The sequence below is a fragment of the Cimex lectularius genome, unplaced genomic scaffold (genome assembly GCF_000648675.2).
Source record: "Cimex lectularius strain Harlan isolate CLEC.00 unplaced genomic scaffold, Clec_2.1 scaffold118, whole genome shotgun sequence".
NCBI lineage: Eukaryota > Metazoa > Arthropoda > Insecta > Hemiptera > Cimicidae > Cimex > Cimex lectularius.
In genome coordinates this window covers 694,963-710,053 of record NW_019392720.1, presented here as the reverse complement: position 1 = coordinate 710,053, position 15,091 = coordinate 694,963, and the positions used below count along the sequence as shown (strand labels likewise).

Below are 15,091 nucleotides of genomic sequence, written 5' to 3'. Positions count from 1 at the left end.
GAATTTCAATCCCTCAATACTTATAAAACTACGACGCCATCGTTCTTAAAAAACTGTAACCTTAGTTCAATACGCTTATACAAAATACGACGCCAAATAATAAGAATTGTGCCTTCCACAGTCTCTCGTTGAGTCGACGGCCGAGGGAGCACACCCCACCCCCCAAGACTTGTAAACTGAGTGGTTCCAATTTTTTTTTCCTAGTTTTTCCAAATAATTTTCAGCCCACCCCAACACTTGTAGACCGAGAGGCTCCAATTTTTTTTCCTACAGTTTTTCCAAATAATTTTCAGCCCACCCCACGACTTGAAGACCGAGCGGCTCCAATTTTGTTTTCCTACAGTTTTTCCAAATAATTTTCAGCCCATCCCAAGACTTATGCACTGAGTGGCTCCAATTTTTTTCCTACAGTTTTTCCAAATAATTTTCAGCTCACCCCAACACTTAAGACTGAATGGTTCCAATTTTTTTTCCTAGAGTTTTTCCAAATAATTTTCATACATCATCAAGTACAGAGAAATTTTAGTAGTCAAAATCCAAGTCCAGGCCAGCTCAGAAAAAAAAAAAAAAAAAATAAACAATTGTAATGCAGACACATGGTTTTGATTTAAACAAAAACAACAAGTACATCCTTTCTCTTGGTACAGTTGTCAGTTGGGTTGTATTTCAAGCATATGACTGATATAAATTACAATCATCAAGTCACAAACATCATCCATGAAAAATATAAAAAATGTCATTTCTGTAGTCATATAGTCATTTCTGGATTTTAATGCTTTTCAATAGAAAAAGGAATTGAATAAATGTATATTTTTTGTTGCCTGGCCGGGAAAGCAACAAAAAGCACATTTATTCAATTCCTCTTTATTTTCAAAAACATTGTAATCCAGAAATTTCATTTTTTATGTTTTTCATGGATGATATTTATGATGATTGAAATTTTTATCAATCATATGCTGGAAACACAACCCAACTGCCAACTCTACCAAGAGCGAAATATAATCTTCATTGAATAGATTTCTCTATCAAGAGAAAGGATGTAGTTTTTTTTTTTTTTTTTTTTTTTTTTTTTAATCAAAACCATTTGCACAGCGCGTCTGCATTACAATTCAATGTAAAACGAGCAAAAAAAAAAAAAAAAAAAAAATTACATAACAAGCTTGTATTAAAAGGTTGTATATCAAAGGATATTAGAATAATCTAGTATGAGGCTTCACAAACTGTGCCCGCGACCATTGTGGGTCTGCCAACCCTAGTAAATAAAATTAAAAAACTAATAACAATGAGTACTGAAAATGGAAGTTTTTATTTTGCAGCAGCAGTAATTGTGTTCTCCACAGACTTTCTTTAGCTATGAAACAAATGCCAGCCTCTTGTAAGAAAGTTTTGGATAAGCCAGTCCAAATTATTCAATGTCGCGGTCATTGAAGTCATGACTTTTATCATTCCCAGCTTCACCATACAGAAGTTAGTTGGTTGTCTTGTGTGAAAGCACTTTCACGATTATAGGAATTATGTTCTAAGGTCTTATCTCACCACATGGATGGACCTTATAAATTGGCCAATGTTTTCAACCATGAAAAATGGCAATGTATATTGTCGTATTGATAAGATATTTTCATTAAAATGAACGAAATGAGTCTTTCTTTGCAAGGGAAGAGTATCAAAACTTTCGATGCTGATGACAAAGCTCATGCCTTCAAAAGAAAAATCCAGTTTTGGGTTGAATTTGTTGAAAAGGAAAAGGTGGACTGTTTTCCTGTGTTAATTTTTTTTTTTGCTTGCAAACGTTTATTGATGAAATATGTGAACACCTTCGAAGTTTGGAAATGTCTTTTGAACTCTACTTTTCAACACCTCGAGGTACAATGCTGCAAGACCATGAATAGAGGTCAAACCAATAGTCATTTTCAATTTCGACAAAGTCAACCAGTCTATCTTTAAGTAAATATGAAAGAAAGCTCTGAATTCAACCACTCATTGAAAAAGCAAAACGTGTTCTTCTATTTGTTCCAACTTACCTACGCAAATCTGGATTTTATCTACATAGCCACCAAATCTAAATATTGAAGCTGTCTAGAGGCTGACTCTGACATCAATCTCCAGTTATCAAAAATTAATACCTAAATGCAAGTGGTCTGCCCTGGATTTTGTTTTGTAAAAGAGGTCCGCTCCCTAAAAAGTTTGGGAAACCCTGTTCTAGTACATTGTGTTGTTGAAAATACAACTTGAAAAAGCCATTTAAAAAAATTTGGAGCCACTCATTAAGTAAGTCTATGGGACCCTCCCTCGGCCGTCTACTCTGGAAGCTCAAGGTTCAATTCTTATCCGGCATCTTAGCAGTTCGTTGTGTATTGCATTTTTAATATGCTACAGTCGTTCAGGAACATGGCGACATATTGTTATCAGTTGTGAGGATTAAGGTTCATGAATTCGTAGGTATAAAGGAAGCTTTGAATTGTTGTAGACGGACGAGGAAGAAAGTCAGAGTGACTTTACTTCAAAGTCGTGGCTCCTGCAAACTATAGAAGCTATCTTGTATTTGAGCTGCAAAAGTGAACATATCTGGAAAGTGAGAAGTAGATTTTTCCTTCCAAAACCGAACTGTATTTCATTTTGGGCGTGACCATATTCAATATTTTATCAAATATCTTCTTCAAAAATATTGATTTTTTGAACTAAATTGCAAATTTTAATTATCAGAAACAAAAATAAACTTGATTTTTAAAACACAAATGTAAATAACGGCCAAAAATCGTTGGATGGCAGTGCTGCTATCTGTTAGGGAAATTTATAACCTGATGCTTAATGTGCCTTATCTCTTAAAAAGTTTATTCTCTCAGTATTTTTCATTTTCTGGAAAGAATATTGTTAGTTAAACTGTTATTAATAGTGAACTAAACTATACACTGATACAGACTTATTTACCACATTATTTTACCCTTAATTTAATTAAGCTTACTTAATTTAATTTTACCTTTCAGACATTATTTTACCCTTAAACAAGAGCTGTTGTACTATTTGTTCTGTACATACAGCACGTTGGTGAAACATAGTCTCTAAGTTCACTAGTTTCGTGGTCCGCTTGACCAATTAATATATTACAATTAATTCAGGTTTTTAGTTGAGATAAAAAAGTCAATAGCACGAGCGGGATTCGAACCCACGATCTTCGGCTAGATACGCTGCTGCTCAACCACCTGAGCTATCGTGACCTCGATCCACTCGGACACTAACTTCCCATCTCAACCGCACTGCATTGAAAAATGGCAAAAAGTAGGGAAAATTGAAAACGTGCGGTCATGCAACAAGCCGAAGATCGTGTGTTCGAATCCCGCTCGTGCCATTGACTTTTTCATCTCAACTAAAAACCTTAATTAATAGTCTCTATGATTCAGATTACTATAGAGTACATTGTAAACTATTTATTTAATTTTTTTTAAATTTATAAGTTTTAGTGGTTAAGAACAGTAAAAAAAATTAATTTGATTAATGTTTCAATTTTTTATATGATTTTGTATTAGAGAAATTGAAATTAATTAATAATCATACTGAGGTTTTCATATTCGCATATTGTTGTTGTATATCAGTAAACAACGTCAGATAAGAATTTGTGTTTATATTTTCACTTAAGGTTTATACAGGACCATAGCCAGGTAAGGAAAGTTCAAATACTAATATATAAGTGTTTATTTTATTTTATAATAATTATTTTTTTCCATTTAACAAACTGTGATTTAATTGATTTTTAATCATTTTGAGGTGTTGAGAACATTGAAATATGCATTATAATGTCTTGCTTATTTAAACAATGATGCTCATTACCTTTGGGATTTAAATGAAACAACCAATTCTTTTTTTTTTTACTTTTATTCTAAATAGTATTTACATGCTGAATACTAGCTTTTATTTATTTAAACTCGGCCAAAGAATAATTTTACAACCCATATTTTATTTTAAAAAATCCGTTTTGGATGATAATTATTTAATTGTTATAATTTTAATGTAGTTATTCCCTTTTTTAATTTATTTAATGTAGTACACAAATTGCCTCAGCTGGTTTTATTCACTTGGGTAATTTAATTTTTAGAAAATTTTCAAAAAATGTGTGCTCAAAATTATGAACGTTGCATATGGAAAATTTAACCAAAACTACCAACAGTTCAGTCTAATTTAAACTCAATATTTTTTGCCTTTTGTTAATGCTATTAAAAATTAAATAAAATTGTTTCTAATAAATTAAAGAGTATCCATGGTAGCATTCAATAATAAATAAGACTGTGGGTTTTATAAAAAACGAAAGGAAAAACTTTATTGCTGCAAATCGTACAATTAACGATCATAAAATGGATGTTAGTTTATTTACAAGGGACAGACAAGTGAAAAATAAAAGAGTTAACAAAAGGTAAGGGTATTTGTTAAATTTCAGTTAAAATTGAATGTAATTTGTGGGAGTTTTATGTTTAAAAAATTTTCAATAAGAAATTTTTACCTAAAGCCTCTGTTTTTGAAATTTAACTTTTTCCAGAATACATTACAATCTAAGGGATATAATATAAAAAGATCAGGGATAAGGTAAATTTGAAAAGAAAGAAAAACAACCAGTTCCTTCGTCAAATTTTCGAGGAATAAATCTCCTTCATCATTGTTAATAATTCACAAGGTTAACAAATTCAAAATTATGGCTTCAACGATAGTAAAGTAAAAAACAAATTCATAAATGGAGGGCTTAATGTCCAACTATTATGGGTCAAACCACCTTTATAATAATTTGTTCATACTATTATCAATTAAAAAGACATAGGCATTGCTGGGATTTGAACTAAGGACTGCTGGCATTTTAAATACGAGGCAGGCACCATAACCACTTGGGTGCCACTTCAACCATAATATTTTTTTCAAAGTTCTAATTAGAATGGATGGTTGATAGATATCATCCACTCTTCAAATCCAAACCCATAAATTTATTATGGTTGAAGTCATAATTTTGTATATTGTAAATAGATCATATTTGTTAATTTGTGAATTATCAATCATCACTGATGAATGTGATCTGTTCCTTGAATGCTTGACAAAGGAACTGATTGTTTTTTTCTTTCAAATTTACTTTAACTCGGATCTGTTTTTCTATCTAATTATAATATTAAGGCTGATATCAAGCATATTAAGATAAAATCTAATGTATATTTTGGTGCTTTGTGAAAATAACATCTGCCATATACTTTCAAACCTTTTAAAGTCGCTTGGCTTTTATGGATATTTATACCTCTTTCTTACTGCAGACGTATCAGAGAGACGTGGATAAAAACCATTTACATAATTTAAAGTGCTTTTGAAAATTCCACATCCCCCCATCTGCCTCAAAGCACCCAGAAACCCACCCTGTACAACATGCCTGTTAGGACTGCCCCCCCCCCCATAGAGTAGCTTCCTGGTTACGGCTGTGTTTTATGCCGATTTTATAGAGTTGGCATGGCAAACAGAGTCTACAAATGGTTATAAAAAAATTCCTTGGTTCATTGATGCTGCAAGTTTGGGCAGTATTGTAGGTTGAATGGTTTTGGTGTATTTGCACACTCCTTTGGCAATTTTTCTCTTACATTGTGTGAAATTATGTCAGTGACTGCGACCATTGCTTTTTCGGAGCCTGAGACCAAAGACCAGCCTCTTTGGCAAGGAGGTTGACTTGGCTATTGAACATATAGTTGCTATGATATTTTACCCAAATCAGGAAAGCATCCGTACCCTTTTTACTTAAGCCTAACAAGTGTTGTTTAATTACTGTAATCAATGGGTTCTTATTGCATTACGGTATTCCATTATGGTCATTGGGATTAGACTTTTCATAACAAATTATGAGAATCACCTGCTCTAGTGCTGGATATTATTGATTAGACAAAACTTAGCCTTGTCTGTCCTGCCCACCGAAGTTCACTTGTAACATTTCAAACACTGACTGGATCACCCAACAAAGAATGGTCAGTGGATGTTTCAATCTTCACATAAAAATTTTAAAAAAAGAACAAGGGAGATTCTGATTTTCCAGGTCTAGAACATGCTTACTCTATGGATCCAATGCATGACTCTTTTCTATTATGTGGGACATGTCGACTATTTTCTGTTCGCCAGAAATATATCTACTCCCAAGATGGATTTGTAGTGATCCAGATTTTGAGCATTAGATTGTCATCAGATTATGCTAGTAATATACTAAGCAGACTGTCTGCAATCTGCTTGGAAACTATTCTGTAGACTACTAGCATAGACTGATGAGCATTTAATGCTTGATCTCGGCAAAACCAGTGAGCGGCATTGGCCGTAAAGCAGGTAAAATGATCTCTTCTCCAATTAAAATTTTCTGACCATTATGTAGTCCAGAGATTCTCTGCTGATTCACCTCAAAAACACCATCAGCATAGATGGACATTGGTATGATATGAAAATAAATAGACAATAAACTTTGGATATCTAAAACATATATAAAAAATTAAAAAAATCCTTAAAAATTATTTAATCAATTATTTTGCCTCTCTTCCAATCAATTGTGTATCCTTTGCTTAAAAATTATTGTTTTTTATTTATTTTATCCTGTTATTAAGAGTGTTTGTTTTAATCCCTAATTAATACAGTTTAGCAGAATGTTCCTATAGTATATTTTATTTATTGGTTTATGGTAATTTAAGGATGAAACATTTTAATATTTTAAATGTTAATTTAATACTGTTTTTGTCTTTTTCCAGGAAACTTAAAATGTCTCTTCGAAGCATAAAACAAGAGTTTATCACCAGTAGCAACCGTGCAGTTGAATTTAAACTTAGTAAGTCGGGGGGAAAAATTATGCAACAATTGTTGAATATTATAGAAAAAAAATGAATTCCCCTTGTTTCTCAATTTGACAGGATTGGATATATTGAATGAATATGTTTGAAATATTCCCATATCACAAAAATGGTCTAGATGATTCTTTTAAGTTAAATTTGATAGACCATTATTTTTTATTCTCTAATTTCGTGGTCCGCTTGACCAATTAATATATTACAATAATTAATTAAGGTTTTTAGTTGAGATAAAAAAGTCAATGGCACGAGCGGGATTAGAANTGTCCGAGTGGATCGAGGTCACGATAGCTCAAGTGGTAGAGCAGCGGCGTATCTAGCCGAAGATCGTGGGTTCGAATCCCGCTCATGCCATTGACTTTTTTATCTCAACTAAAAACCTTAATTAATTGTAATTATTTTTTATATTGGAAATTAGTGAAATAAATAAAAATTAGTCATCTACAACTCGTAATTTTGTCATTACTTGTCCATTTTAGTCTGCCTATCCTAGCTGGATTGGTCTGTCATATGTCTTGCCATCTTACAAAAACCCGCGAGGATCTGCGGACTAAAATGAACAACAAAATTCCATGTTCATTTACCCCACATAAACGGATAAATCTCACATAATTCTTACATATACTTTATAAACATTTCGTCTCCCTCTCAGAACATACCAAATCAAGTTAATAACACGAAAAGAATTTTTTTATTTACTAAAAATAGTCAAAAGCTTAAAAATCATTCTACCCTACACTGTTTTGTCAATAGCGCAGTTTATTTAAAATAATGTTATTACAAAACTTTGTTTTAGTACGCAATGCATGTGATCTATGGAATGACAATGGAATTTTCAGACCAAAAATGTCTCATCAAATTTTTGGAGAAGAGTAATTTTGCACATTTTTTCACCTTTTCATTATAATCATATTGTTTTTCTAATATATTTTTCTATAGGGAACAAATTTATGGCTATGAAAACCTTGTAATTAAAGTGAATTATGCTGCTGCCAGTTTGACAATATTTATAAGCATATACTACAAAGAACGTCTTGAAGATGCTATGGTAAGTCTGAAATTTTGACCATATCGATTGTCAGGAACACTATTAAAAAACTATATCATTAATGCTATTTTAGCCAGCAAATATTATGAAAACACTAGCAGACAAATATGAATGTAGAAATTTTGTAACTAATATCAATGAGTTTGAAAGGCTTCTTAAAAATGAAGAAAGCTTCAAGCCGTTTGGTGATTTACTCAACAAATTCACAATCGAGAAGAGTAAGAAAATATCAGTTCTTTTGTAAAATTTCTACTGTATGTCTTTTATATATTTTGACACTAAACAATGACGTAATTTAAGTAAGATTACTTGGATTGGGTTAAATACAAGTCAGTTGAGTACTTAATTAGGCTACATATTTTCTGTATTATTTGAAGAATTTTCCTTTGAAGATTTTTTTATTACAATAGTTTATAAAGAATTCTTGATATCGGATGCACCCTAAGTAATTATTTTAATATTATAAAAGGAAATAAATTCGCAGTATACCAGAATACCCAAACTAGGTTGGTGAAAATGCAAAGTTCATGACCGGATCCAGCTCAATGCCTTCTCTGATTTCAAGGTACCACAGGTGAGGTCTCTAGCCTGCACCCTGTCCTAAAAAAACTAATCAGGGATTCTGCCATCCTGACCTCAGGAACCATACTCATCAAATATTAGCATAAGCAGATGATGCAGACAACATAGCACACACACTCCCATAACTAAAGGGTGCTTTTCTTGCATCATAGGAAGCAGCCTTAACCATGGGTCTTATTATTAATGAAGAGAAGAATTTGTATGTAGAAAGTGATAACGTCCCACTCAGAGATGGACTGCAAGTGGGCTCTTCTTTCAAAGATCAACAGATTCTATCTCGGCTCCCAAATTAACTTCTTTAATAACATCTCTTAGGAGATCAGTAGGAGAATCTGCTAATAGAGTTATTTTGGCCTTTCAAAATATTTCAACAGCAGCTTAATCTCCAGGAACACAAAAATCATATATCAAACCCTCATCTGTCCAGTACTGAAGTATGCTTCATTTGTGACAACTGGGAAGAAAGGTTGGAAGGCCTAAGCTTAGGTGGCTTGACGGAATGATGCGAATTCTAGGAGCTTGTACCTGGAAGGCAGCAAATGACAGGGACTTCTGACTCAAACTTATTGGGGAGGCCAGGACCCCAATGGTACAATATCACAAGTAAATTTTCAAGTCCAATTTTTTGGACAGCCTATTTTATTTTTGCACCATCCACAATATAGAGATATTTAGGGATTTAGTAACGACTATATTATTATTATTATTTATTATTTATTATTTATTATTATTATATTATTATTATTTTGTAATAATGTGGTTGTTAATAGCCTAATATTGTTTCAGGTGAAAGTTCATTACACACATTCTCAATTTATAAATGTTCAGCAGAGACAACAGGTTTTTTGGAATATCATTCTAAGATGCAAACATTTCTACTGTGGTTCATTGATGCAGCAAGTTTTATTAACACCAATGACAAATCCTGGAAATTTTATGTCATGTAAGATAATGAATATAACAAAAAATTTATAAATCATAATTCCTTTTTCCTTTCTTAAATTTTTAATCTAAAAAATATTTTTTTTTAAACATTAAAAGAAAGTGATAGCTTTGGTGGGCCAGATTGGAAGAAAAGTTCTTATTTATTTCCATTCACTAATTTCGTGGTCCGCTTGACCAATTAATATACTACAATTAATTAAGGTTTTTAGTTGAGATAAAAAAGTCAATGGCACGAGCGGGATTCGANCGCCGCTTCTCTACCACCTGAGGTCACGATAGCTCAGGTGGTAGAGCAGCGGCGTATCAAGCCAAAGATCGTGGGTTCGAATCCCGCTCATGCCATTGACTTTTTTTATCTCAACTATAAACCTTAATTAATTGTAGTTCTTATTTATTAAGAGCACTGTAGATAGGTGGCTAATGGAGGATTTGAATTGTAGAATGGTCATCCTCATCAGATTAAGAATAGGCCATGCAAGGCGATTGTAGTTTTCGGGCCTTATTTTAAGCCAAAGCCCTTGCGTATATGTCTGGCATGAAGAGAAGCCAGTTAATTGAAGGGTTTCCTTGGCTCCATAAAGAGAGTGTGTAGGAATGGTACCTGATATGGTACTCCCTGAGCACAGCAGGGAGTATTTTGCGTTGCCTGTTCCAATTTTTAGAAGAAACAGGACTGTTTTACTGTATATAATACTTTATAATTATCTGGTTTTATGTTTCTTTGAGAATATTGAAAATGAATGTATTTATTAGAGTGAAGTGTGAGAGGACCAGTGGTTAACCGAAGTATAATATTATGTGAGGACAATTTATTAATCGCACTTGAATATGAAAATGAATATTTATTTATAAACCCGATGGGTGGTCCTTGGAGGATCTGAATTGTAGAAGATGGTCATCCCACCCAATTAAGAATAAGCCATGTGAGGTTGTAACATGGAACCTTACTTTTGAGAAAAAGCCCACATATATATCCATCATATAGAGAAAGGTTGTAGAGGTGTCCACTTAAGTGAAGAGTGCCTTTGGCTCCTTATAGAGACAGTGTAGGAATACCACTTGATATGAGAATTGTGCTTAAACATTGGCCTTAAATTAGGTTAGTTATATAATAGGTGTAAAGTGTGATGTATAAATATCGATCTCCACCACTCTGAGTGAATGATTTGTAAGTACCAAAGAATGTATTTCAGATTGAGTGGGTTTGAATCTAGAAACTGGTTGTGTTGGGGGCTGACTTAACTGTTGATAGCTTCTGGAGCTCAACCTAACTGGCTGGATGGGTAAGATCAAGGTCTAACCCCGGACTGCCAAAACAAAGGTGGTTGATTTTCAAGGCCTGCCGGTAGTTTGTTTTAAAGTACAAAAGCCGGAACTGCCAGAGAGCCGCCAGAAGTGATGGTCTCAATTCTGTACAAGTATGTATGTACATGTGCAGATTTGAGATTATATAAACCAGTAAATCAGTCGGTCTTAAATTAAAATATATTGGTTTTAGACAAGATCTCTTTCATTATTACTTCTTGAAGAATTTATCCTGAGTTATTTTCCATTAGAAATTTATTGATCTTTCTCTATTTTGCTGAATGTAATTTGTACTAGTTATTGTTTTTTTTACAGTTATGAAAACTACAATTCCGCAAACAATACACCACAGTATGCATTCGTTGGGTACTTCACCGTTTATGAATTCTACTGTTATCCTGACAAAATTCGACCTCGAATTAGTCAAGCATTGATTCTGCCTCCATTCCAACGTATGGGACTATGTGCAAAGCTTATAAAAACAGTACAAATGCATTATTCTTCTATGAAAGAGGTTTTTGACATTACTGGTGAGATTTCAAATATATTTTTTTTACAAAGCAGTGTAAGCATTTTTGACAGTCAAACAATCAATTAAAACATAAAAGTGAAATAAATATACATAAAAACCACTTTTAAAAGTCAAAATCAGTCAAATAATCAGTAAACCAAGGAGTTAGTTTAATCAAAATTCTGAATTATCTATGTTTTTTTGTTATAGTTATAAGTAGTGTATAAAAAGAACCACCACATGTAACAAGTTAACAATTTTATTTTATTGTAGTGGAAGACCCTGATATAAGTTTTCAAAGGGTCAGAGACTACGTTGATTGTTCCAATTGTTTACATTTGGTTTCATTCCAACCAGAAAGATTATGTGCAGGATTCCATAATGATATGATTGAAGAGGCAAGGATAAAACACAAAATCAACAAGGTGATTGCCATTCGATGCTTTATATAATTGAAATATTAACTTTTTTTAACAATTTTTTTGTGTCTTGTTTTAAGAAACAAGTGAGGAGAATTTATGAAATCCTAAGATTCTACACTACCAATATCTATAATGAAACACAGTACAAAGAGTATGTGCAAGAAGTACACAAGAGACTAAATGCAGAATTTCAAGTAATTAACAACTGTTATTTTTAATATTTTCAATAATTTTTAAAAGTTTTTTATTATGCTGATACAGATTAAATTGATCATTAGATGTCATAAGAGGGGAACCACGACTGCGTGGTTAGGGTGTCTGACTCATATTTTCCACAATAATGGTTCTGGGTTCGAATCTAGGTATTGCTGTGGTTTTTTAAGTAAGGGGTCTGGCCATTGTGATGTATAACCAATAGGCCATTCTTGAGTATTCCCAATTTTTTGGAACCTCTAGCTCATGTTTAATAGTAACTTTATTTTATGTAGTATTTTTTTCAATTAATTAAGGTTTTGGTTAAGATAAGAAAGTCAGTGTCACAAGCGGGATTCGAACCCACGACCTTCGGCTAGATTCGCTGCTACTCTCCCACTTGAGCTATCCTAGCTTCGATCCACTCGGACACTAACTTCCCATCTCAACCCCACCTTTTGAATTTTCCCTCCTTTTTGCCATTTTTCAAATGTCGTGTAATCTATTTGATTCTCGCGACAAATGAAATGGCCACGGAGAGCTTTAATGAAGTATACTTCATTTTGCTTATTACATCTATGAGGTTTTGTGGTCCGATTGACCGAATAAATTCTTTTCAATTAATTAAGGTTTTGGTTGAGATAAAAAAGTCAGGGTCACAAGCGAGATTCGAACCCACGATCTTCGGCTAGAAACGCCACTACTCTACCACTTGAGCTATCGTGATTTCGATCCACTCGGACACCAACTTCTCATATCAACCCCACCTTCTGAACTTTCTCCCCTTTTTGCCATTTTTCAAATGTCGTGTAATCGGATTGGATTCTCGACGACAAATGAAATGGCCACGGAGAGCTGTGGGGGGGGAGATGGGAAGTTGGTGTCCGAGTTGATTGAAGACACGCTGGCTCAAGGGGAGAGTAGCGGCGTATCTAGCCGAAAGTCGCGGGTTCGAATCCCGCTTATGACACTGACTTTTTTGTCTCAACCAAAACCTTAATTAATTGAAAAGAATTTATTTGGTCAATCGGACCACGAAACCTCATAGTCTTACGTAATATGTTGGCTGTATGTTTTCAACCGCACTAAAACCCGCTAGTCTTTTGTGTCTTGTTATTCAGCGTTTTTGGCCAGTAAATTAGACCTCCATGCAAAGTCAGCCAGCGCATCTATAAAAGACAACTTGCCTAGAATTAGTCTGATTTTGCATTTTTACTCACAGAAGTTATATTTTTTCAGAGGCGAAATATAAATTTGCTGAAAACGAACCGTGCATGCTTAAAACAAAAACAGATTTCAACACAACTAAAGAAAATAGTCCCTAAGCTGAATGAAGAGTACACAAAGGTGCTTAATAGAATAATGGAATATCCCCTGGAGTATTAACAACAGTATATTATTTAATAAACTAATTAATAAATTTTTTGTTTTTATTTTATTCCATATTTTTTAAGTTGTTCGTACAATGTACAAAATAAGTCAAGTATCCTGCTTAAAGCCATCACAAAATGTACAGCATTATTTTCCTGACCAATACTCGATTCAGTCATTACAGATCATTTCAGTAATGATCATTTCAGACAGTCTGTCTGTCCTCACCATACTAGTCTGTCGGATGGGTCAGCACTTCGCCATCTTCAGTGCCAGACACAGTGAAGATAACATCCATATTAGCTATACTTGGTATTATTCATATCTCTAAAATGATAATCTCTAGATGGGGGTTTTCACACTGAAAAATAATTTTACAGATAAAACGAAATCTAATCAAGTTAAATGATATAATTAAAAATTATTGAAAAAAAACTTATTGTTCGCCCGACCACGTTATTGCTCGAAATGTCTATAAAACTAGACGTGTAATATAGTCAATGTATATTGACAGGCGAAAAATTCCGCCCCCTTGTAATATAACGTGATTTGTATATATTTTTATATATTAGTCAAAGTTTCTCGTTTTTTAACGTTTAATAATTGAGTCTTTGTCTAAAAAAAAGTAAATGGCTAAGGAAAACGTAAAATAAAAAAAATAACAAAGTTTAAAAAAATACGGACAGATAAAATCTGTTTTAATTTTGTTTTAGATTTTTAATTAACATTTCAATATAGTGTATTTTCTTCTCTTGCCTTAATTCCATCTGGAAGACGCCTTGGCATACGTTCTACCAGTCTGGAATTGTCTCTTTGCTAGAGGTTAGCCCATTGTTCACGAAGAGTCCTTTCAAGATCGTGGAATGTGTCAGGAAGTGATGGACGTGTTCTTATTCACCTTTTGAGGTTATCCCATAAATGTTCGATGGAGTTCAAGCCTGGCCAGGCTAAGACTTTGATGTTATGCTGTTGAAGGTATGTTTGCACTATGCGAGCGACATGTGGACGGGCATTATCATGCATTAGAATCGGATTTCCACTGGTTTCATCGAGGATAAGCAAAGCATGATATTCAAAAATTTTATCCACAGCGAGTGGCCGTCAAAGACCCTCCACGAACAACAACCAACTCTGGGCGACTCTCCATCCCAATTCCCGCCCATCTGGAGATCATAGAGCAAATGTACAATCATCTGTAAAAAGTACAGCAGACCAATGATCCAGAGAATGGCTGTATTCTCGAGCAAATGGGAGCCCTGCAACTCTGTTTGGTCTGGCCAATTCTTGTCCTATTAAGGGACGAAGAGCCATCAGTCCACACTGATTTCAGAAATTTGGACACCTTGAACTTCCTGGAGCTGATGATTCGCTTCAACAGAAGGCGCCGGTTTCGCAAAATTCTTAAAGTCAAAAACGGTCATCCTGTAGTTCTGTTACCCTAGGGCGTCCAGAACCGGGCCTTTTATGGTTGGACCCAGTTTCTCGAAAACGTCTAAGGCGTCTCGCAGGGTTTGGCAACTCCGATGGCAATAGCCGCAAACCTGATGAAACGTCCATCATCAATAAGTGCCACATCACGCACAACACTCAGCGCTAAGTGGCACTTTTAAGTTAAAAAACTGAAATTAAGAAAACAAAGATGAAAACTTAGCAGTTCATTGCTTCAGAATTCAAATGAGACTGAATAAATATTTGAAATTCCGAAAAAATTTAACATTTAAAAAATAGCATATACAAATATTTGATAAAAACAATGAGGCAAAGGACAAGTGTTACAATTTAAAAAAAAAAAAAATTGCGTTATCAATAATTTTATTGTGCTATTCTATTTACAAGCTAGATACTTGAACATCAAGGGCGAAAGGCAAATTTTAATTAA

The 15,091-nt window shown here is 33.7% G+C and overlaps 1 protein-coding gene across 2 annotated transcripts; it reads left to right on the top strand.

Moving 5' to 3' along the window:
• Positions 1 to 3,605: 3,605 nt before the first annotated feature.
• Positions 3,606 to 13,256, top strand: LOC106667211 (histone acetyltransferase type B catalytic subunit-like). 2 transcript variants are annotated; one of them, XM_014395028.2, is made up of 10 exons: positions 3,606 to 3,656; positions 6,741 to 6,817; positions 7,633 to 7,708; positions 7,776 to 7,884; positions 7,958 to 8,102; positions 9,253 to 9,409; positions 11,032 to 11,246; positions 11,501 to 11,652; positions 11,727 to 11,843; positions 13,081 to 13,256. In XM_014395028.2, the coding sequence occupies exons 2-10, from the start codon at positions 6,751 to 6,753 to the stop codon at positions 13,225 to 13,227; spliced, it is 1,185 nt and encodes a 394-aa protein (XP_014250514.1). In that variant the 5' UTR covers positions 3,606 to 3,656; positions 6,741 to 6,750; the 3' UTR covers positions 13,228 to 13,256. The 2 variants fall into 2 exon arrangements, with proteins under 2 accessions (XP_014250514.1, XP_014250513.1); XM_014395027.2 differs by lacking the exon at positions 3,606 to 3,656 and adding an exon at positions 4,080 to 4,405.
• The last annotated feature ends 1,835 nt before the right edge of the window (positions 13,257 to 15,091 follow it).

Coding starts and splice junctions, on each gene's coding strand:
- LOC106667211 (XM_014395027.2), top strand. CDS start 4,347: ATGGATGTTAGTTTATTTACAAGGGACAGACAAGTGAAAAATAAAAGA. Junction 8,103..9,252: donor CAAATTCACAATCGAGAAGA/GTAAGAAAATAT, acceptor ATATTGTTTCAG/GTGAAAGTTCATTACACACA. Junction 9,410..11,031: donor TCCTGGAAATTTTATGTCAT/GTAAGATAATGA, acceptor TTTTTTTTACAG/TTATGAAAACTACAATTCCG.